General features: G+C 40.9%; 1 protein-coding gene across 1 annotated transcript; it reads left to right on the top strand.

The window, feature by feature from the left end:
* Positions 1-1881: 1881 nt before the first annotated feature.
* LOC102809366 (uncharacterized) lies at positions 1882-24363 on the top strand. Its single transcript, XM_085502012.1, has 7 exons — positions 1882-2004; positions 4233-4476; positions 5430-5486; positions 10227-10391; positions 11874-11996; positions 16929-17061; positions 24049-24363. The coding sequence occupies exons 2-7, from the start codon at positions 4264-4266 to the stop codon at positions 24264-24266; spliced, it is 909 nt and encodes a 302-aa protein (XP_085358138.1). The 5' UTR covers positions 1882-2004; positions 4233-4263; the 3' UTR covers positions 24267-24363.
* Positions 24364-25533: the final 1170 nt, after the last annotated feature.

The following is a 25533-nucleotide window of genomic DNA, read 5'->3' as shown; positions in this document are numbered from 1 at the left end:
TGTTTTTTGTTGTTGTCATTTTATGTTGGTTTGATTTGCATGAATTAATTTGCCTAACACAGCTTGTGTCATTAATGGGCGAGTTTCTAGGGTACTAGTACTATAGCACTGATGGAACATATACCACAGTGGGAGGGCGGTTATTTTATATTTTACGATGTATGTGTGGCTACCATAAAACATAAATTATATTTGGCATGTACCCGAATTGAACAAGAGAAGTTTGTACTAAAAAGGGTTTTTCTGCATTATAATTTTGAAGTCATTCGCGTAAATTGCGTTCCATTTTATAATGTTTGTAGTAATCTGATTGGCTGACTGGGGTACATTTTTTATTATGAATCGCTATAATAATCGTTACTGAGCGCCAATTTGAGAGATAAGCTATTTTAAAGGCTTGTTTATTCTCTGTCTTCCTTTCTGGTGTATTTTGTTCAAACATGGTTCAGTTTTTGACAAATTATATTTTAGACTTATTACCCCGAACATACCTTGAATAGTTTGCTTCGAACTTTAAACATAAACAGTGCATCATGGTGTAATGGAATGTAATATCGTTCAATCAAAGATATCTGACTGCAAGCACTAAGATTGTGTATTTTGACGTGTCCAAAACTAGGTCTCGAGCATGTGTTGTCCGATTTTCCAGATTTGGTGTAAGGATTACCCATTACTCACTCCGATTTGTAAATTAGGCATAAGTTGGCCAACAGACGGTCATGTGATGATTTTGAAATGTCCATTCAAGAACATATCTAGTAATGATTTGAGCAGTTAACTTCAAACGTTGTACATAAACAGTAAATCATGGCATAGATAAGCACATACTTAATTTTTTTCATTCGATCAATTTTATTTTTAATTAATTTTTTGTCTGTTTTTTTCACTAAGAAACGTGCGACAATTTTCTCAACTACTAAATTGACGGCGATATAATTGAAGGTGTTTTCCAAGTAAAAGATCTCTTACAACCAAATTAAATTCGGCCGTTAATATATGCACGTGTTTGTATCAAAGGCATTCAGAACTTGCTTGGCTTAATTGATCAAGCGACCATGCAGGTAATTCAGAAGCCAACTGGAAAATTGTTCCCAAATCTGGTAGCCGCATCAAATCTATCTGATCAACAAGATCGGGTCCAAGGGAAATTTGTGAAATTTCTAAGCTACCATAATTCAACTTCGTATGCATCATCTGATTACGCTGCTTTATGCAATCATTTTTTCTATCAGCACTCGAGTCTCGGAAAAGCTTCCTGGCGTCTTTTAATCCTAAATGTCTAACATTATTTATTCTTTTTACATTATATAAAAATTCAATTTTCATGCGCATTTTGTCTTTTTTACCTACAAATTAAGCGTTTATGCTCTGATGTTTTTTTATGATAAAGATAATGGCACTGTGATTGTATTTATTCCATATTTTATTTTTGTATTTTCGCGAGTGTCGTAATTGTAGTAACCTGTCGGTGTCTTGAATAAATATAATAGAGAGGGACTTTGAAAACAGAGTTCACCGGAAGCTCCTGAACTTAATCCCCTGCACGAAAAATATACGATGATATAGTATACTCCCATGTATATCTTTGCCCGGTATCTCAACTTTGTGTAAAAATATATATATTGCCATAGTTACATGTTTAACATCTTCACTCGGTAATTATGTCATCAGATATGCTAATAATACAGGTTTTATATTACCAAATATGCTTAAATATCGCTCATATCCTTTAAATGGGCCACGTAACTCGCTGAGAACAGTTTAAAAATCACCTCTCTCTCAAAAGCACATGCTAGTTTACCGTTGGTGGCGTGCTCACAAAGTGGGTGGAAGAATATTGACAAATAAGAATAAGTTAAGGGCTCTGGTGACGTCACTGTTATAAAAAGCAAAAGTAACTACTCGTACTAAGGTGGTAATTGTTGACGCATCGTCACTAAAAAAAGCAACTTACAGTAAATTTGTACCAGATTTCGGTTTGAATTTTCGTACATTGTGTTTAAGGTAAGCTATAAAGTCAGTGATTTAATCTATTAGTGGCGACGGAGTTATTTTACCAAGGCAACGTTCGTTGTAGCATTTCCTTATACTTGGGCCTTGTTTACATACGCAATGCAGTATACCCAGAAACGATGACGTCCATGTAGGCCAGTAGTTACGTGTCCAGCAGGTTAAAGTTGATATATCTGTCAGTGTTGCCACGGAGTACGTGTGTGTCATGGAAACAGCAAAACATCGAAATACACACTAGAAATGTTTTGTTTTTTTCCAAATATCTCAATGTTTTTCTGTACCACTTAGGGTGGCAAAATTTGTATGTATTTGTATTTGCTTAGGGATTGGTCAGTTACTTCGGCCTAGGGGGGTCGGCAGATTCCATTTTGCCAGCTGTAAATCTCAGTTGACCCACCCCCTATCAACTAAAAAAAAGTGGGTGACCCCCCACCCCCCACCCCCACCCCCACCCCAAACATTACATTTTAAAACTTAAAACATGCTGACCCCCCCTAAAAAAACAAAGAAACATTAACAGTTTTGGCTCTGACATGATTACAAAATTTATTATATGTGCATTGAAAATATGGTTTGCCATAATTTTTAGCATTTGCATTTAATAGACCTTAGGAGGGGAGGGGAAGCATGAAGCCAAAAAATGATTACAGAAAAGGCTGCAGGAAGGAGGGAAATCTATGTTGCTAAAGATAGTAAATAAAAGCAAAGCTGTGGAGTACTCGCTTGATATATGCCATTATATTTTAATTTATATATCAGCATTTTCACAAATTTAACTTTTTTGACTTGCTGAACAAAAACTGTCACTGCTCTTTGTACTAATTGCTGTGTTGTCTTTCTGTCTCCTGTTATAATTGAATAAATCCAGTAAATATCTTATACAATGGTGAGTGACTACAGACTTTAAATAAAATAATCTGATATCAGCAGCACATGGACTTGGCATGTGTTTAAAACTTAACTGTATACTTGGGGTTCTAGCCGCATTGCATAATCTGTTAGTTATTTGGCAACTTTAACCTCAAAATATTTAACCTATAAAACTGTTTGCATCAATATAGGTAATAGTTAATATTAAGAACACATTTGTACGATTAACTTTTTTATCGTTTGTTCTAAAATAATTTTTTTATAAATATATACATGAGCGCGTGTGAATTCTGGAAAACATGATATCAAAAACAGGGTGACCCCCCTATTCGCACAACCAAAAACAGGGTAACCCCCCCTACTGATTCACCGACCCCCCCCCCCTAGGCCGAGGTAACTGACCAATCCCTTAGAATTTGTATGTGCATTCCACAAAAAATATATGTAGAAAAGGTCGTTTAAAGACAATTTTTAGTCCAAAAATTATATTTCTGCCTACTTAACCTATACATCAATCAATTGTATTCAAACGTGGCACAAAGAAGATATAGTACATGTATGTTTTCTACCTTACGTACTAAAATATATTTGGATATTTAGAGTACTAACGAATTCCAACTTATGGACCGGTTAGACTTAGAATACACCACCAATATTCACTTTTGAGATATAATTTTTGGTATGTTTTGGTTTCTGGATATCTAAGCTTCGTCGTCCTGTACTTTGTTTAGTAATTCGAACTTTCCAGTTTGCGTAAAAAGGGACAGTTTTGCGATTTTGACATCGCAAATGCCTTTGCTTCATTATTTGCTGAGGGACGGTCGCTTAGGTATGTGCTCTGTAACCTACAGCACATGAACCTAAAAACGTTAGGTAATCAAACAAAAATGACATTGTACTAAAGTCCAAAAAGTATGTTCAAGGTCTTCATTTTTTCGTAGTATAAAAACGATTTACTCTCTCGCTTATTGTTACACTCTCAAATCAACTGATTTCCATTCCCCTCAAGAGTCAAAATGGTATGTGCCTCGATTTTACGCTACGGCTGGAAAAAGTCTTTTTTGTTTGACGTGTTCATTTGCCGTCAATTACGTTTCAGTAGCTGTCACTGTCGCATTCTGAGTCTTGCCGATAACATTTTGGTTCAAATCAACGTACGGTAGCTATCGCCGAAAATTCAAGAAATCTTTTATTTTTTTTGTTAACTAATTATTAGTTTCCATGTAGTAAATTATAAGTTTTTATGAAAAAGCAGCTTGAAAGTTACTAGTATGTTATGCCTGGACTGTTGTGTATACTGTGCTAGTGTAAGCTAATGATTGTATATTTTCATCTCTTAATATATTTAGACTGTAAGCAGCAGCTTTACGTGTTATCAAAATGCAGCAGCCTGTACAAATAGTCCAGCAGCCAGCACCAACGGCACAACAGCGGGGAGTGAGGAAAGGATTAGCACATAAAACAATCACTGCCTTTGGTATCGTTCAGATTATTTCCGGTACATTGGCTATAATATTTTGCAGTGTGACTCTTGCTATGGAATGTAATTCAGGTGTGTCATATTCCGGTACTGGCATCTGGACAGGAATTTTTGTAAGTATAGCATTATTTTCTTCTGGCTACTGTATCAATCGATACACACATTGAGGTATGTTTAGAATGGCTTTGAAGATGGATATACAATGTAATGTGTGTATCCAAGCGTCTGCAGTCTCATCCTGTTTCATCCCATTTTTGTGACTCCAAACCTTGTTTTGCATTTTGATAGTTTTTCAATCTCAATGTGTTTCAATTTTAAAATATCTATATCTATTAATAAAATTATCACTGTAAAGGCATTAATTGTTCACTACGTTTTAATTATGCTATTTTTTCTCACATGTGAAATCCTCTAACTTGAATGCACTTGAACATGAAGAATAACCACAGAACTCACTGATTGTTTGCCAAATAGTGAAAATAAATGCCAGAAAAAATAATGTTTGACAGTATTCAGGTGTTTCACAAATGCATTTAATACCAGGCCATCATCCTGTAACAACAGGCCAAAAAATTAAATAAAAAGGCTCTCAGCAGTGCGAAGTGCTGCAGCAAGACTGGATAGACGGTCGAGAGGGCAGAGAGTAGATGGCCAATTTGGGCTTATAGCAGGCCAAATGGCTAGTGGCCAGCTCTCAACGAAACCCCTGCAGTATGCTGTACAAATATACACGTTAGAATAGCTACATGCTATTTCAGTGAATTCAAATCCACGCATATATTAACAGAATTCTAAATTAACTAAAGTGTCAAAAATCTACTGCCAAATTATTTTATTCTTTAGTACTTTTTAATTCATTATATGTCATAAATGACTATAAAAATATATCATCATATTCGTTAATTTTGTGGGTTATTTATTTTTTATGAAAAAACATGGATTCTTATGAAATTGTGCCAAAGAAGGTAATTTTTTGCATGGCAAGCAAACCCACTCATAATTTTGTTCTTGTGTTTGTCTGATTATCTTAATATTCCATATAATATTTTTGACATTTCATTTGCAGGTGATAGTGACTGGAATTATAGGGTGCTTATGTGGGTACAAGAAGAACAACTGCTTGGTATGTCATCATGATTAATATTGCGTCCTTTCTGATAACTGTTAATTTGTCTGTTGGTCTACATCAGTATCTTGGACATTCCTGGACTGATCCTCTTCAAACTAGACATTTTGCGTTATTCTGTACATCATGTCAATCATACATGCATGCACTTGCTTTTATTACACAATTCAATTCAGGATGGCCGATTGAATGCCATTTCAGAGCTCACAAAATAAATGCCATTTTAGGGCTTACGAAATGAATGCCATTTCAGAGCTCACAAAATAAATGCCATTTCAGAGCTCACAAAATAAGAGCCATTTCAGAGCTCACAAAATAAATGCCATTTTAGGGCTTACGAAATAAATGCCATTTTAGGGCTCACAAAATAAATGCCATTTCAGAGCTCACAAAATAAATGCCATTTTAGCGCTTACGAAATAAATGCCATTTTAGGACTCATAAAATAAATGCCATTATAGGGCTTACGAAATAAATGCCATTTTAGGGCTCACAAAATAAATGCCATTTTAGGGCTTACGAAATAAATGCCATTTTAGGGCTTGCAAAATAAATGCCATTTCAGAGCTCACAAAATAAATGCCATTTCAGAGCTCACAAAATAAATGCCATTTCAGAGCTCACAAAATAAATGCCATTTTAGGGCTCACAAAATAAATGCCGTTTTAGGGCTTACAAAATGAATGCCATTTCAGAGCTCACAAAATAAATGCCATTTTAGGGCTCACAAAATAAATGCCATTTTAGGGCTCACAAAATAAATGCCATTTCAGAGCTCACAAAATAAATGCCATTTCAGAGCTCACAAAATAAATGCCATTTTAGGGCTTACGAAATAAATGCCATTTTAGGGCTCACAAAATAAATGCCATTTTAGGGCTTACGAAATAAATGCCATTTTAGGGCTTACGAAATAAATGCCTTTTTAGGGCTCACAAAATGAATGCCATTTTAGGGCTCACAAAATGAATGCCATTTTAGGGCTCACAAAATAAATGCCATTTCAGAGCTCACAAAATAAATGCCATTTCAGAGCTCACAAAATAAATGCCATTTTAGGGCTTACGAAATAAATGCCATTTTAGGGCTCACAAAATAAATGCCATTTTAGGGCTCACAAAATAAATGCCATTTTAGGGCTTACGAAATAAATGCCATTTTAGGGCTCACAAAATAAATGCCATTTCAGAGCTCACAAAATAAATGCCATTTTAGGGCTTACGAAATAAATGCCATTTTAGGGCTCACAAAATAAATGCCATTTTAGGGCTTACGAAATAAATGGCATTTTAGGGCTCACAAAATAAATGCCATTTTAGGGCTCACAAAATAAATGCCATTTTAGGGCTCACAAAATAAATGCCATTTTAGGGCTCACAAAATAAATGCCATTTTAGAGCTCACAAAATAAATGCCATTTTAGGGCTTACGAAATAAATGCCATTTTAGGGCTCACAAAATAAATGCCATTTTAGGGCTTACGAAATAAATGGCATTTTAGGGCTCACAAAATAAATGCCATTTTAGGGCTCACAAAAAAAATGCCATTTTAGGGCTTACGAAATAAATGCCATTTTAGGGCTCACGAAATAAATGCCATTTTAGGGCTCACGAAATAAATGCCATTTCAGAGCTCACAAAATAAATGCCATTTCAGAGCACACAAAATAAATGCCATTTCAGAGCTCACAAAATAAATGCCATTTCAGAGCTCACAAAATAAATGCCATTTTAGGGCTTACGAAATAAATGCCATTTTAGGGCTCACAAAATAAATGCCATTTTAGGGCTCACAAAATAAATGCCATTTTAGGGCTTACGAAATAAATGCCATTTTAGGGCTCACAAAATAAATGCCATTTCAGAGCTCACAAAATAAATGCCATTTTAGGGCTTACGAAATAAATGCCATTTTAGGGCTCACAAAATAAATGCCATTTTAGGGCTTACGAAATAAATGGCATTTTAGGGCTCACAAAATAAATGCCATTTTAGGGCTCACAAAATAAATGCCATTTTAGGGCTCACAAAATAAATGCCATTTTAGGGCTCACAAAATAAATGCCATTTCAGAGCTCACAAAATAAATGCCATTTTAGGGCTTACGAAATAAATGCCATTTTAGGGCTCACAAAATAAATGCCATTTTAGGGCTTACGAAATAAATGGCATTTTAGGGCTCACAAAATAAATGCCATTTTAGGGCTCACAAAAAAAATGCCATTTTAGGGCTTACGAAATAAATGCCATTTTAGGGCTCACGAAATAAATGCCATTTTAGGGCTCACGAAATAAATGCCATTTCAGAGCTCACAAAATAAATGCCATTTCAGAGCACACAAAATAAATGCCATTTCAGAGCTCACAAAATAAATGCCATTTCAGAGCTCACAAAATAAATGCCATTTTAGGGCTCACAAAATAAATGCCATTTTAGGGCTCACAAAATAAATGCCATTTTAGGGCTCACAAAATAAATGCCATTTCAGAGCTCACAAAATAAATGCCATTTCAGAGCTCACAAAATAAATGCCATTTTAGGGCTTACGAAATAAATGCCATTTTAGGGCTCACAAAATAAATGCCATTTTAGGGCTTACGAAATAAATGCCATTTTAGGGCTTACGAAATAAATGCCATTTTAGGGCTCACAAAATGAATGCCATTTTAGGGCTCACAAAATAAATGCCATTTTAGGGCTCACAAAAAAAATGCCATTTTAGGGCTTACGAAATAAATGCCATTTTAGGGCTCACGAAATAAATGCCATTTTAGGGCTCACGAAATAAATGCCATTTCAGAGCTCACAAAATAAATGCCATTTCAGAGCACACAAAATAAATGCCATTTCAGAGCTCACAAAATAAATGCCATTTCAGAGCTCACAAAATAAATGCCATTTTAGGGCTCACAAAATAAATGCCATTTTAGGGCTCACAAAATAAATGCCATTTTAGGGCTCACAAAATAAATGCCATTTCAGAGCTCACAAAATAAATGCCATTTCAGAGCTTACGAAATAAATGCCATTTTAGGGCTCACAAAATAAATGCCATTTTAGGGCTTACGAAATAAATGCCATTTTAGGGCTTACGAAATAAATGCCATTTTAGGGCTCACAAAATGAATGCCATTTTAGGGCTCACAAAATGAATGCCATTTTAGGGCTCACAAAATAAATGCCATTTCAGAGCTCACAAAATAAATGCCATTTCAGAGCTCACAAAATAAATGCCATTTTAGGGCTTACGAAATAAATGCCATTTTAGGGCTCACGAAATAAATGCCATTTTAGGGCTCACAAAATAAATGCCATTTTAGGGCTTACGAAATAAATGCCATTTTAGGGCTCACAAAATAAATGCCATTTCAGAGCTCACAAAATAAATGCCATTTTAGGGCTTACGAAATAAATGCCATTTTAGGGCTCACAAAATAAATGCCATTTTAAGGCTTACGAAATAAATGGCATTTTAGGGCTCACAAAATAAATGCCATTTTAGGGCTCACAAAATAAATGCCATTTTAGGGCTTACGAAATAAATGCCATTTTAGGGCTCATGAAATAAATGCCATTTTAGGGCTCACGAAATAAATGCCATTTCAGAGCTCACAAAATAAATGCCATTTCAGAGCTCACAAAATAAATGCCATTTCAGAGCTCACAAAATAAATGCCATTTCAGAGCTCACAAAATAAATGCCATTTTAGGGCTCACAAAATAAATGCCATTTTAGGGCTTACGAAATGAATGCCATTTCAGAGCTCACAAAATAAATGCCATTTTAGGGCTCACAAAATAAATGCCATTTTAGGGCTCACAAAATAAATGCCATTTTAGGGCTCACAAAATAAATGCCATTTCAGAGCTCACAAAATAAATGCCATTTCAGAGCTCACGAAATAAATGCCATTTTAGGGCTTACGAAATAAATGCCATTTTAGGGCTCACAAAATAAATGCCATTTTAGGGCTTACGAAATGAATGCCATTTCAGATCGTACAAAATGAATGCCATTTATGCGCTTAGAAAATGAATGCCATTTCAGATCTCACAAAATGAATGCCATTCCAGAACCTCTATTTTGTACATATGTTGAAAGATTAGTAGGAGGAGATGTATTTGACGCGTAGTTCAGAAAGTTTTTTGGTTGCTGTCATGGCAATGATGAGGCAGGAATTTTTGTTCAAGTTTCAACTTAATCAATCTAGCCCCCAAAAAATCACAGAAGAGTTAATATGTACAAGTGAACAGACAGAGAGACACAGGCAGATGAGTGGACGAATGTAGTGATTATTCTAATCCTAGCTGACTGCGAGTCACCACGGTTCTTTTTTAGTAACCGTGGAGTCACCAATATTATAGATCACCTTCACATGATTTCAGAAGGTGTCAAAGTGATGTCTATGATCACTTGATCAGATCAATACATGACAGGTGTCACATGTAGAGCAGGATAAGTTTTTTTAAAAACAACCTATCATCACTTCTTCGCAGTTTAAAGTTAACAGACTGCCAAGTCTTGTCCTATAAGGCTACCATTTTCCACAATGTGGAGCCCAGTGTGTGAAACCACTGAATCCTTTGTCTAAAAGACTTTCTGGGTTGTGTCTATATTGATGTCTCTGAGGTAATTGTTTTCAAAGTTGGCACAAACAAATTATATAAACATAAGTTTCTATGCCAGCATGGTATTACTATATTTATAATGAAATGGTTGTACTTTATATCTGTAGATCATTGCCAACATGACTCTATTAATCATAACTGCTGTAATCAGTGGGACAGCATTGTTACCAACTTCCGCATTGGGTATTGCTAATGAACAGGAATGTAATTACTGGTATCATGATTACTGGTATGATCATCGATCTAGCTGGTCATGTGACTATAATCGCTATGTAAGTACATTCATATCTAAAATATATTACATATTGAATAATGTAAAAAAAAATTAATCATTTCAAAATTATGTTATAAGAAAATATGTATAGCGGTTACATACATATAAATGAAGATAAGATTTGTTTAATATAAATTATTTTTATTTTCGCTGTTGACTTTGTGTGGAGAAGCTTATCATATGAGTGATTATCCATCGTCTGTCATCATCCGTGCCAACTTTTTACTTCTTCGACTCTTGAAAAACTACAAGCCTGAATGCTTTGATATATGGTGTATATGTACCTTGGGTAGGCCTCTCTTAGATTTGTTCATTTCATGATGATATCTTCAATTCTCTAATTTTGGTGAATATTTTTGGTAAAAAGTGATATTTTCGACTTTGTGTTAAAAAACACAAGTCCGATTGCTTTGATACTACATATATAGGTACTACATAGGGACCTCTCTCAGATTTGTTCATTTCGTGATGATATCTTCAATTCTCTAATTTTGGTGAATATTTTTGTAATTTTTAGTAAAAGTGGTATTTTGGACTTCTTGTTAAAAACAACAAGTCCAATTGCTTTCAAATTGATATTACACATATGTGTACTACATGTGGACCTCTGTCAAATTTGTTCATTTTGTGATGATATCCCTAATTCTTTAATTTTGGTGAATATTTTTGTAATTTTTGGTAAAAAGTGATATTCTCTACTTCTTCTTGAAAATCGCTAGCCCGAATGCTTTGATACTTGGTATGTAGATACCTCAGGTAGACCTCTCACAGATTTGTTCATTTCGTTATGATATCTTCAATTATCTAATTTTAATGAATATTTTGGTTATTTTTAGTAAAAAGTGATATTTTCGAATTCTTGTTGAAAACAGCAAGTCCAATTGCTTTGATACTATACATATTGTTCATTTTCTAATGATATCTTCAGTTCTTTAATTGAAATGTGCATTGCTAACAGCGGAGCTATCTCAGCCGATAGGCTGCTTGTTTATAGAACCCCATTGGAAGTTCACTGCTGCAGTATTGCAGGATTTTCACTGCTTTGTTAATCTTTTAGAGATGTTTATATATTTTTATATATATATATATATATATATATATATATATATATATATATATATATATATATATATATATATATATATATATATATATATATATATATATATATATAGGCCACTTCCATGATCCCTAAAGGTCACACATCCTGGTACTTTCATGACCCCTAAAGGTCACACATCCTGGTACTTTTGTTGGAATAACAGCATCACAAACATGCACAATTGGGACATTTTAATCTTTATATTTTACTCAAATAGCTGAAAAAATAGTCAAGTTTAGAAAATAGTTGTGAAATATCCAATCAAATTAATTTTCTTGGCCAATTGTCTTCTGAAAAGGTGACAATTGACCTTGCTTTGCTGCATACCCATAAATTGAGAAGCTGTTTACAAATAATTCTATTTTTTTTTTTTTGTAGGCAACTTGTGTTGCATCACATAGCATAAATTTGATTATATCGATTGTTGTCACCATTACTGCTATAATTAGTTCGTGTCTTTGTTGTCGTGCAGTTTGCTGTAGACATGGACAAGAAAGAGCTGTAAGTAAAATTATTATTTGATCACATTTGGTTTCTCACTTGATTTTAGTATTCAACACTGCATAGTGATGTTATTTAGAGTCATGTAATGTGGTAACTATCACTTTGAGAGATTCAGGTAAATGTTGCTATAGATGTAAAAAACTCAAGATGTATGTGTATGTTTTACCATTTCCTTCATATATTATTCGCCTGTGTCAATTATTGCAAAATTCTATGACACTATGTTATTAGTCCCCGTTCGGACTTATAATTCGGTCTCCGTCCGTCCGTGCGTTCGTCCAGAGTCATATCTCAGAATCCCTTGGACCGATTCCGTTCATTCTTTGCATGTGCCTAGTACTTTATGTGGGACATATGCACATGCAGTGGTTTAGCGATTTGATTCAAAATGGCCAACTGGCAGCCATCTTGTTTTTTGAAAATGTTGTATTTTGGACATGCTTTGTCAGTTTTCATTCAAACTTGGTACATAGATTATACATGTTAGGATACATGTCCATGATGATTTATTTCACAATTGGATCAAAGATGGCTGACTGGCAACCATCTTGTTTTTTGAAAATGTAATATTTTGGACATGTTTTGTCAGTTTTCATTCAAATTTAGTACATAGATCATACATGTTAGGAACTCACGGATGGTCGGGGATATGTACCCTGAGTCTGTCCGTCCGACCGTCCGTGTGTCCGTCTGTCCGTGTGTCAGTCTTTCTGTCATATTTTAGAATCCTGTGGACCGATTTCGTTCATTCTTTGCATGTGCCTAGTACCTTATGTGGGACATATGCACATGCAGTAGTTTAGCGATATGATTCAAAATGGCCGACTGGTAGCCATCTTGTTTTTTGAAAATGTTGTATTTTGGATATGCTTTGTCAGTTGTCATTCAAACTTGGTACATAGATTATACATGTCCATGACGATTTATTTCACAATTGGATTAAAGATGGTCGACTGGCAGGCATCTTGTTTTTGTTTTTTTATGCGGTATCTTGGACGTGCTCTGTCAGTTTTCATTCAAATTTGGCACATACATGTACTTTATACATGTTAGGATGCATGTCCATGACAATTTGTTTCAAAATCTGGTCAAGGATGGCCGATTGACAGCCGTCTGACTTTTTGGCCTTACTACTATATTTCCACAATTTATGTACCATTTTCATTTGTATTTGGCACATCATACATATCAGTGTGTTTCATAATCAGATCAAAGATGGCCGAATAACGGCTGTTTTTATTTTGGCCATATTACTATGACACGTAACACGTGTTTTGATGTAAATAAACAATCTGTTGTATATGCCACTTGGAACTCAAGTTTCAAGGACACACTCGCGACAACCCCTCCGCTTTAATATGACGAGCACAAAGAGAACTTAACGGGGACTGTGTCATTTTCAATGACTTGTTCATTAAAATTTCTCTGCTATTTGATAGATTCCATGTCAGGTGTCCTGTGGGTTATCAAGAGATGTCCTGTGGGTTATCAAGAGATGTCCTGTGGGTTATCAAGAGATGTCCTGTGGGTTATCAAGAGATGTCCTGTGGGTAACCAAGAGATGTCCTGTGGGTAATCAAGATATGTCCTGTGGGTAACCAAGAGATGTCCTGTGGGTAATCAAGATATGTCCTGTGGGTAGTCAAGAGACGTCCTGTGGGTTATCAAGATATGTCCTGTGGGTAGTCAAGAGACGTCCTGTGGGTAAGCATGAGATGTCCTGTGGGTAATCAAGAGATGTCCTGTGGGTTATCAAGATATGTCCTGTGGGTAACCAAGAGATGTCCTGTGGGTAACCAAGAGATGTCCTGTGGGTTATCAAGATATGTCCTGTGGGTAACCAAGAGATGTCCTGTGGGTTATCAAGAGATATGGGTAATCAAGAGATGTCCTGTGGGTAATCATGAGATGTCCTGTGGGTAACCAAGAGATATGGGTAATCAAGATATGTCCTGTGGGTTATCAAGATATGTCCTGTTGGTAATCATGAGATATCCTGTGGGTAATCAAGAGATGTCCTGTGGGTAATCAAGAGATATGGGTAATCAAGAGATGTCCTGTGGGTAGTCAAGATATGTCCTGTGGGTTATCAAGATATGTCCTGTGGGTAACCAAGAGATGTCCTGTGGGTAACCAAGAGATGTCCTGTGGGTAACCAAGAGATGTCCTGTGGGTAATCAAGATATGTCCTGTGGGTTATCAAGATATGTCCTGTGGGTAATCAAGAGATGTCCTGTGGGTAATCAAGAGATATGGGTAATCAAGATATGTCCTGTGGGTTATCAAGATATGTCCTGTGGGTTATCAAGATATGTCCTGTGGGTTATCAAGAGATATGGGTAATCAAGAGATGTCCTGTGGGTAATCAAGAGATGTCCTGTGGGTAACCAAGAGATGTCCTGTGGGTAAGCATGAGATGTCCTGTGGGTAATCAAGATATGTCCTGTGGGTAGTCAAGAGACGTCCTGTGGGTAAGCATGAGATGTCCTGTGGGTTATTAAGATATGTCCTGTTGGTAATCATGAGATGTCCTGTGGGTAATCAAGAGATGTCCTGTGGGTAATCAAGAGATATGGGTAATCAAGAGATGTCCTGTGGGTAATCAAGATATGTCCTGTGGGTAACCAAGAGATGTCCTGTGGGTAACCAAGAGATGTCCTGTGGGTAACCAAGAGATGTCCTGTGGGTAATCAAGATATGTCCTGTGGGTAACCAAGAGATGTCCTGTGGGTAACCAAGAGATGTCCTGTGGGTAATCAAGATATGTCCTGTGGGTAAGCATGAGATGTCCTGTGGGTTATCAAGATATGTCCTGTGGGTTATCAAGATATGTCCTGTGGGTAATCAAGAGATGTCCTGTGGGTAACCAAGAGATGTCCTGTGGGTAACCAAGAGATGTCCTGTGGGTAACCAAGAGATGTCCTGTGGGTAATCAAGAGATGTCATGTGGGTTATCAAGATATGTCCTGTGGGTAATCAAGAGATGTCCTGTGGGTAACCAAGAGATGTCCTGTGGGTAACCAAGAGATGTCCTGTGGGTAACCAAGAGATGTCCTGTGGGTAACCAAGAGATGTCCTGTGGGTAATCAAGATATGTCCTGTGGGTTATCAAGATATGTCCTGTGGGTAATCAAGAGATGTCCTGTGGGTAATCAAGAGATGTCCTGTGGGTAACCAAGAGATGTCCTGTGGGTAATCAAGATATGTCCTGTGGGTTATCAAGATATGTCCTGTGGGTAATCAAGAGATGTCCTGTGGGTAACCAAGAGATGTCCTGTGGGTAACCAAGAGATGTCCTGTGGGTAACCAAGAGATGTCCTGTGGGTAATCAAGAGATGTCATGTGGGTTATCAAGATATGTCCTGTGGGTAATCAAGATATGTCCTGTGGGTAACCAAGAGATGTCCTGTGGGTAACCAAGAGATGTCCTGTGGGTAATCAAGATATGTCCTGTGGGTAAGCATGAGATGTTCTGTGGGTTATCAAGATATGTCCTGTGGGTAATCAAGATATGTCCTGTGGGTAATCAAGATATGTCCTGTGGGTAACCAAGAGATGTCCTGTGGGTAACCAAGAGATGTCCTGTGGGTAACCAAGAGATGTCCTGTGGGTAATCAAGAGATGTCATGTGGGTTATCAAGATATGTCCTGTGGGTAATCAAGAGATGTCCTGTGGGTAACCAAGAGATGTCCTGTGGGTAACCAAGAGATGTCCTGTGGGTAACCAAGAGATGTCCTGTGGGTAACCAAGAGATGTCCTGTGGGTAATCAAGATATGTCCTGTGGGTTATCAAGATATGTCCTGTGGGTAATCAAGAGATGTCCTGTGGGTAATCAAGAGATGTCCTGTGGGTAACCAAGAGATGTCCTGTGGGTAATCAAGATATGTCCTGTGGGTTATCAAGATATGTCCTGTGGGTAACCAAGAGATGTCCTGTGGGTAACCAAGAGATGTCCTGTGGGTAACCAAGAGATGTCCTGTGGGTAACCAAGAGATGTCCTGTGGGTAATCAAGAGATGTCATGTGGGTTATCAAGATATGTCCTGTGGGTAATCAAGATATGTCCTGTGGGTAACCAAGAGATGTCCTGTGGGTAACCAAGAGATGTCCTGTGGGTTATCAAGATATGTCCTGTGGGTAAGCATGAGATGTCCTGTGGGTTATCAAGATATGTCCTGTGGGTAATCAAGATATGTCCTGTGGGTAATCAAGATATGTCCTGTGGGTAAGCATGAGATGTCCTGTGGGTTATCAAGATGTGTCCTGTGGGTAATCATGAGATGTCCTGTGGGTAATCATGAGATGTCCTGTGGGTTATCAAGATCTGTCCTGTGGGTTATCAAGATATGTCCTGTGGGTAATCATGAGATGTCCTGTGGGTAATCATGAGATGTCCTGTGGGTTATCAAGAGATGTCCTGTGGGTTATCAAGATATGTCCTGTGGGTAATCATGAGATGTCCTGTGGGTTATCAAGAGATGTCCTGTGGGTAATCAAGATATGTCCTGTGGGTAATCATGAGATGTCCTGTGGGTAATCAAGAGATGTCCTGTGGGTAATCAAGAGATGTCCTGTGGGTAAGCATGAGATGTCTTGTGGGTAAGCATGAGATGTCCTGTGGGTAATCATGAGATGTCCTGTGGGTTATCAAGAGATGTCCTGTGGGTAAGCATGAGATGTCCTGTGGGTAATCATGAGATGTCCTGTGGGTTATCATGAGATGTCCTGTGGGTTATCAAGATATGTCCTGTGGGTAATCATGATTTGTCGTGTGGGTAATCAAGAGATATGGGTAATCATGATTTGTCGTGTGTGTATAATCATAAAATTGCAAAATTGTTTTTATGATATCTTGTAGGTAATTATGGATAATCTAACCATGATATTGTTACAATGAATAAAAACCACAATATTTTAATGTTTTGTAGATGTACTTTGTACAATCTGGTCAACCAGGTAATGCATCCATCCAGTATCCTATGGTAGCTACTGCAACACCGCAGGGTGCACCGATGGTTTACATGATGCCAGCTACAGGAATGCAATTAATGACGTCACAAGGTAATTATTGCATATATACAGACACTCAACCAGTGCTTTATTAAAGATATTGGACACCATCTGATCATCATATTAAATAACCATAAATGGTCATGTGACTTCATTCAAAACGCATAAATATCATATCTAGAGACATTCAACCAGTGATTTATTGAATACATTTGACAAACAATCTATCTAATATATTCATGGTAATGTGACCTGATTAAAAATGCACAACTATTCACTATGTTCAATTACCCACCATAGACTTTGATCAGTCAAAATGACTATTTTGAACTGTAGGCATTAATCAGCGATTCTGCCGGTGACTGAGAGATAGAATCCAGGTCAGGGGAAGCCCCATGACCTCAAGATTCTTTTACCCCTTACGTCACAAACTCACGTGACCAAGGGCACCTGTCAGCGCCACAGGTAGCCGTCCATCACTCTGATTTTTTCTCGGTCTCGAGTGGAGATGAAATCTAGCGAGCTCTGCTGGATCACCTGCTTTTTTTTCCTGTCCGGGTTTATAGGTTGGGTTGTTGCTGCTGCACGGCATCCGACATTGTAGCTGGTACGATAAGTTTCCCTTGTCATTTTTACTCTCGTGTCGTTTTCCCCTTTGTGTGTAGTATTTTTCACAACAAAGAAATTAAAACCTGGCGCCACTACGTAACCAGTTGGTTTTCATGGCGGAACCTTTTACAACTGTAATTCGTTTCCCTCATGCATGTCTTCTTTTATTGACAATGTATTTAGCAATATATAGAGATAATGACAGCACCAGGGCTCGCTGCCATTTTCTTTCCGGTCTCCTCGTGTTTTGAGTCGACCGTGCAGTGGTTATATTCAGAATTTACCAGCGTAAAACCCGCATCCGAGATACTTTGTCAAAGCTACGTGTGGGGTTCGAGATTTTTGCGTGAAAGTGTGTTTTTTTCACTGGTTCTGAGGCCTGAGATTTTCTTTCAGAGCCATCAAAATCGCTGAGACAGAGCGCGTCACAGCAAGGTCGTGCGTCCAGTAAACAAATTGGTTAAAGTGAGTTGCGTGTTTAGCATGAGTGGAAAGTCCTCACGCTCGGCTACCGGTACTTCGTGTACCAGGACGTTGAGTAAGAGGCGCGACGGAGTAGGTACCGATATTTTTCTCGGTCTCCCCCGCTGATCGAAGGGCATCCTCACAGTCTGTTTTTTCAGGCGGTGTTTTACCCGATTTTACCGGCTGCAGCGAGGCTGTTCCCCTGGAGTCTCTCCTCCTATGGGGCCTGTTGCGGGTCTCTTTGTGGACCCTTCCTCGCACGGCGCCGGGTTTGCCTCTGAGTTGAGGGCTTTGGTCGAAGGACTGTTGGGGCAATTGCGTCCCTGGTAGGCCGGGGTAGATCAGACACAGTCGGAGCGAACTGTCTCCACTGTGTTCCCTTGGTGGGCAAGCAGGAAGAGACATGAAAGCATGTTTGCATTCAAACACGACTCTTCCGGGGAACCCCTGTTCCCAGTCACGGCTCTCCCACTATTTTGGGGGGAGGCCGAGGCTGAGGCTAATTGCACCGAGCCTTCTCTGGAGCCTCGGGCACTGAATGCCAACGGGGTGCTGGCAGCCAAGTCTCCGATCTCAGGGCAGGGCTTTCAGGGCAGGGCACACGTTGATACACACCCCCCCACTTTCAGCCAGCTAGGGTTCGTCACACGGTAACGGTACAACGGTAACGAATTTATCCTTGTGTTCGGTCCCTGCTGTGGGTTTTGACTCCTTTCTTACCGACCCACGGGCGTCCCCAGAGGGAACCGACCCTGTCATGAGACGCACAGTCGAACACTCTCCCGCTCACATATTTAAAGTGAAAGGAGATGCTGTTCGCTCGCGTCGGATACAGCCGGTACTCCGGGCGGTCCCTCAGAGTCTTTCATCTGTATGACTCGGTGAGCCACGCTTTTGGGGTGAGGCGGAGTATCATCGATCCCAGTGATACGATATATATACCCCCACCCTTGATCCTAAAGCAACCACCTAAGGTTGCTTCAACGCTTATGGGATCACGGGCGTCGGGATCCAAAGCAACCTTGTCGGCACGTCTCTCCCTGTCCGTCTGAGTGCGGAGAAGGGCGCAGAGCACGCAAACGGTATTGATGGGCGGCGTTGGTCAGCCGCGGAGGATGTAATGCTTAAGGCCCCTGGGTGGGGATAACATTAGGCAACACTTCCCACTGGACCAAACGCTACCCGGTCGGTGTGGTTTTGGGATCAGGCCCTATAGCGTGGGTTTAGACCGAAACGGCCCCAACCGGATTCCAAGGCTCCTTCCCCAGACCCCGGTACCACGAATTTGGCAAACCGGGCAAACCGCGTTCCATGGGTGTCTTTGCCAATTGAAGACGACCCATCCAGCCCTGTGGGCAGAGTTGCTTGAGCGCATTATTATGCCTGCCCAGCACTGTGGAGACATTGGAGGCAGAACACACCAGCCTCCTAAACCAGGCGACATTTTTACTGGTGGGCCACCGCACATCTATGTGCGACACCCCCTAGTGTCGCCAGGGTCTCTTGGCCGGGGCACTACTGTGCTACGAGACGCGACCTTAGAAGCACGTGTTTTTGCCGACAAGCTGAGCCGGGGTACGTCCCCACCTCAGTGACGCAGACTGGACATCCTCCACCCTCTTTGTTCAGGGAATGGTGGGTACAGTCTCGGAGCTTCGGAGTGCAATGAACCAGAGGGTTCAGATCGAATCCGCAAGCTAGTTGGTCGGAGGGCACCCCAAGCACAGAGAACACAACGCCCTAGGGCGTCGTCCGCTAGCCAGAGTCAGCCAGGAGGCAAGCGCTTATACCCTTCCATGGGAGGGGAGGGTAGTGGTGCGCCCCCAGGGAGGTAAGAGCCAGGTGGTGGCTCCTCGCCCTCTCTGGGCAGATGTCTACCCGGCAGCAGGGGAAGCATGTTTGACACTCACCTCTGCAACCGGGGGGGACAGGCACGTGTTCGGCGAGTGGCCAGGTCACAACTTAGTGACTACTTCAGGCCTTGGGGAACTCACCTCATGGGGAAAGGGAGCACACCCCCCCCCCTCGCAACTGCCGAACACATGGCCACATATCCCTTTCGTACATAGATTGCGCCAGCGTAGTTCGGTTTGGAGACGGCGAGTGGCCGATCCCTGGACCTTTCCAGGTGGTGACATCCGTTTACGGGATACTGCTGAAATCTCCGTTTCCCCCCGTCAGTGTCTCCCCTGTTGGGCACTGCCAGGGGACTCCCGCAAGGCGGAAGAAATCAGACAGGAAGTAGCAGTTTGCTGGGGAAAGAGTACATCAGCCGGAACTAAGTCCAAGATTCTACCCAAATGTGTTCGTAGTACCAAATCTACAAGTGGCAGGCATCCAGTTTTGGACCTAGGCAGACTGAATCAGTAGGTGCTCCTCGATCGGTTCCACATGGGGACACCATTCAGGGTTCTTCTCTCCATCCACCATTTTGACTGGCTAGCCCCGCTAGACTTAAGCGGGGCCTACCTGCACTGCCGATGCACCCAGCAAGTTACCATCTTTTTTGAATCGCCCAGCTGGGCCAAGTATTCGAATTTCGGGTGCCCCCCCATTCGGGTTAGGCACAGCGCCCTACGTGTTCACCCGAGTGATGAAACAGGTAGTGCTGCTGCTTCAACAGATGTCGGTACACCTCAATTCGTACCCAGACTACTGGTTACCAACAACCTGGGCAAGGGGTAATAGCCAAATGCGTCAGGCTAAAACAGGATTTACTTCACCAGTTGGGCTCGTTAGTAAATCGACAAGTCCCACCTCCACCCAACGCGCAGTTGGTGTCCCTGGGCATGGAGTTTTAACACAGAGGTAAGCTTGGCTTAGCTATTTCAAGCGTATTGCTTAGCGCTAAGCAGCCTAGCCGAATGCCTAGTCAGCGTTCCCTCGGTGTCCCTCCGTGAACTAATGCGGATCATCGGAATGATGACCTCGGTTCGAAGGGTCATTCCCCAGGCCGCACTACGCAGCAGCCTGGTATAACGCTTGTTATAACGCCGAGCTCTCTTATGGGAACTAGATAGGCGGGTTTTGATCCCGGACCAAGTGAAGAAAGCCCTGCCCTGGTGGTCGTCACTGGCCAACCTCGGGCAGAGGACCTCCTTGGACCCGCTCGCCGCAGGTATGACTCTGGTAACAGATGCCTCCACCCACGGTTGGGGAGCGCATCTATTGGTGAACAAGCCCAAGGATATGACTCCCGCATAATTTTCTGGACCACCATATCAACCGGCTCGAACTGATAGCAGTGTACTTAGGACTACCACGCTTTCTACCCGTAGTTCAAGACCACAGAGTTCTGCTCCGCACAGACAACGCAGCAGTGGTCTCCTTCAAGAAGGAGGGGGGACGCTTTCCCATCGTTACAGTCCTAGTGGAGCAAAATCCTCCTTTGGTGCCAGGAATACAATGTGGAGCTAACTGCACACCACCTTCTAGGGGTGAGGAACAGTCTGGCAATGCCCTTTCAAGGCGACTCCGTCTCCAGAACACGGAGTGGCTGATACCCCAGTGGGTAGCCTCCAGGCTGTTTTGGCTGTGGACGGTCCAAGGTTAGACCATTTGCCGCACCCCGGAACACCAAGCTCCCGATGTGCGTAACACTTCTGCTGACTCCAGGCGCTTTGCTACCCGCGGACCCACTTAGTTGTGTACGCCTTTCCTCCCTTCCCACTAGTCCACCGGGCACTGGAGAAGACTTCAAAAGGTGCACACGTGCATATTATCATTGGTCGCACCCAATTGGCCAAGCAGGGCCTAGTTTCCACTTCTGTCTGAAACGATAGTCGAAACACCAGCAGTGCTTTCGGACTTACCGGACCTGCCGTCCCAACCAGACGGCGCACTACCACGAGCCCAGCGGGTATCACTTACACGCATAGAGGCTCTCATTAGACCCGCACATACGAAAGCTTTATCTGAGCGGGCTGCCAACGTCCTGGCCAGGGCGAACAGGGATTCCACCAATGCAGCCTACATTTCTAGGCTGCAAGCATACACTGGTTAGTGTAGCGGAAGGGAGATTGATTGATACCATCCCTCTATTGGCCAGGTAGCAGGCTCCTTCGTCAACCTGTTTGACGAAGTGGGTTTGTCCTACGCAGCGATCATTGGCTACAGGTCGGCCTTGTCCCCTACCATTCAAATGTACGGGAATAAGACTAACCGATTGTCCTATTATTAGGAGACAATTTACTGCTTTCCAGACGGCTATGTTGTCCGCTCTAAGCAGATCACCCTTTGAGCCTCTCCAATCAAGCACCACTCAAATTTTGACGTGGAAAATAGTCTTCCTACTGGTCCTCTCCTCAGGTAGGCGTCGGCCAGAGCTGGGAGGCATTGTCCTTCTCAGATGATGTACCGCCGTTATGGACAATCAAGTTGTGCTAAAGACACAAATCGGGTTTCTCGCTTAGAACCAAATCCCAGGACACGATCCTCACCCGATCGTCATCCCCCGGCTGTCAAATTTTGTCTGCCCGGAGGGTCATGAGGAATTGTTTCTCTACCAGGTTTGAGCACGGAGTTGCCACCAAATCGTACTAGGATTTGGAACGGGGTGCTAGACACGCATCTTTGTGTTATGCCCAGGCAGGCAGGATATGCCGGCCTCCCCAACTACCATAACCAGGTGGTTTACTGAGACTGCATTAGAGGTCTAATACTTTATATTCCTCGACACTGAGCTCGCAACGACACCAAGAACGAGCGCATGAGGTCTGTGTGATTGCTAACTCGCTAGTGCTAGCGTCAGCCCCCCCCCCCCAAGCACACATTGACGGCAGGCTTCTGGAGAATGCAGAACGTCTTTATCAACTACCATCTAGGAGACACCGAATCCATTGATAAGGGTCTCTCTAGGTTGGGTCCCGTCGTAGCGGGTCAGTCTTGGTTTGCTGACCCAGCCCGAATGACCGCTAGGGTCCCTGCGCATAGACAAGAAGACAGATTTCTCTACCATCAGCACTCCCCTGGGAGCTCCCAGGTCCCGCTTTACGGCCTATGCCCTCATGCAGAACTGTTTCGGTCTTTACTTCGAAAGCTTACTACCCCCCAGAATTAGGTTGGGGTCTAGCTTTCTCGGGCACACCAAACCCTGTCACCGTAGCAGCATTTTGGTTCCTTGCTCCGGGGACAGCACAGGCAAGGTAAGATACCACCCTTTTTTGGGTCTTAACTAGGATATTGAGTTTGTTTTCATCCCGGACTGGGAAAAGATTTTCATCCCGCCTATTCACATAGTTCATACCCACCATAGACTCTGAGTCCCCTCCCCAACCTCCCCACTCTTTCCGTTGAGGCGGAAAGAAAGGAACCAGAGTGATGGACGGCTACCTGTGGTGCTGCCAGGTGGCCTCGGTCACGTGGGTTCGTGACGTAAGGGGTAAAGGAATCTTGAGGTGATGGGGCTTCCCCTGACCTGGATTCTATCTCTCCGTCACCGGCAGAATCGCTGATTAATGCCTACAATTCAAAATAGTCATTTTGACTGACCGGAGTCTATGGTGGGTATGAACTATGTGAATAGGCGGGTTTGAAGAACCCTTGCCTAAATCAAATGTAATGCAAGCCCAAATACTAACATTCATATATTGTGCTGGCATTAATACTTGGCCATGTCTTCTTGGCAATTTATCGCCGACCCGTTTCCAGACTTATAATAGAACTTCCTTGTAGTTAGGAAGTTAGGAATCTAAAACATATGTAACCCATAATAAGCCTTCAGAACTATTATCTGCACTGTTTATACTATTATCTGCACTGTTTATACTATTATCTGCACTGTTTATACTACATCTGCACTGTTTATACTATTATCTGCACTGTTTATACTACATCTGCACTGTTTATACTATTATCTGCACCGTGTATACTATTATCTGCACTGTTTATACTACATCTGCACTGTTTATACTATTATCTGCACTGTTTATACTATTATCTGCACTGTTTTTACTACATCTGCAGGTATACAACACCAGCCTATGATGGTTGTTCCTGGCTATAACTATCAGCAACAACACCCAGGACCACAGCCAATGCCACAGCAACAAACATATGCTGTACAACAACCAGGACCACAAGGCCAACAAAATGCTGAGTCAGGCATGGAGGCATCGTTTCGTCCACCTTCCTACTCCAGCACTCCGAATGCAGTGGCCGAGAAAGACAGTACCTTTATGTAGTGAATATTGGTTGATGGACTACAGTGGTATCACTTAAATGATGGTGTAACAGAGAATTATAGTTTCCATAGAATATACAATGTAACCCAGAGTTTAATATGACTGTCTTATGATATGAGTGGTTGTTCATATTTTTATATACCGGTAAATGTATTATACAATGTATATTACTTGTATAGAGTGCTTGTCACAATCATATTTTTAGCTCCTGTGAAACGGAGATTATGTGGTACCGGTGTCTGTGACTAAAATTTGTACCACTAATAACTCAAGATCTACATTTTCAATTCAAATGAAATTTGGCACACAGCTAATATATGATGAGGAGATGCGCTGATTAGATTTTGGTCCAATTCCATGCATATTAATTAGTCAATTATTGCATTAATTAGTCCTCATTCGGACGCAGTATCTGTATCTTAGAAATGTCTGGACCAATCACAATCAAACTTCTCACATACATCGTACATGATATTATACATTTGCACGTCAATTTGTTTCACGATCTGATTAAAGATGGCCGAATGGCGGTCATTTTTATGTTAAAAAATCCTAAAAATCAAGCATTTCTTGGCTATTTACAGATGGATTTTGTTCAAACTTGGTATGTACATTAGACATTATGGGACCTTGATGCAAATAATTTTGTTTTTCAGATAAGATTCAAAATGGCTGACTGACGGCCATTTTGTTTTAATGAATGCGGTTCTCATGCCATATCTCTGACTTGCTTTCACTGATCATGTTCAAATTTTAAATATTCATTATACATCATGTCATAGATAGACAGATATATTGGTTTGATGATCCTATATAAAATGACCAAATGCTTGCCTGCGTCGCTTAGACAATAGCCGTGTATCTTTCATTTCGCCCGCGATTCTGCAGTGTTCTCATCAGGTCTTTTAAGGGTATCGGGTCCGATACTGTTCTTTCTTTCAACGATACTGTTTCCCTCAAGCTGGGCCGTTTCCAGGCCATTGTTTTGCAATTCGTGTGAACTGATTGATCCTAACTTATTATCTGGATACTCGTATTCACCTGCCGATACTTTGACCTACTTTCAAGCATGAAGGAATATATATATAGAAGGAAATCAATGATTTTTTTTCAGTATCCTTCCAGACTTTGCAATAAAATTATATAATAATCACAGTGATCACTACTATTGGGTTCAAAAATTATTTATGATCATTCAAAATATAGTGGCTATGGCTGTCGGTTCAACCCAGTACTGACCTTCACCGCTATTGCGACGCCACGAGCA

The sequence above is a fragment of the Saccoglossus kowalevskii genome, chromosome 8 (assembly GCF_978046115.1).
Source record: "Saccoglossus kowalevskii chromosome 8, keSacKowa6.1, whole genome shotgun sequence".
NCBI lineage: Eukaryota > Metazoa > Hemichordata > Enteropneusta > Harrimaniidae > Saccoglossus > Saccoglossus kowalevskii.
The sequence above is the reverse complement of the archived record's forward strand: the minus strand, read 5'-3'. Positions and strand labels throughout refer to the sequence as shown.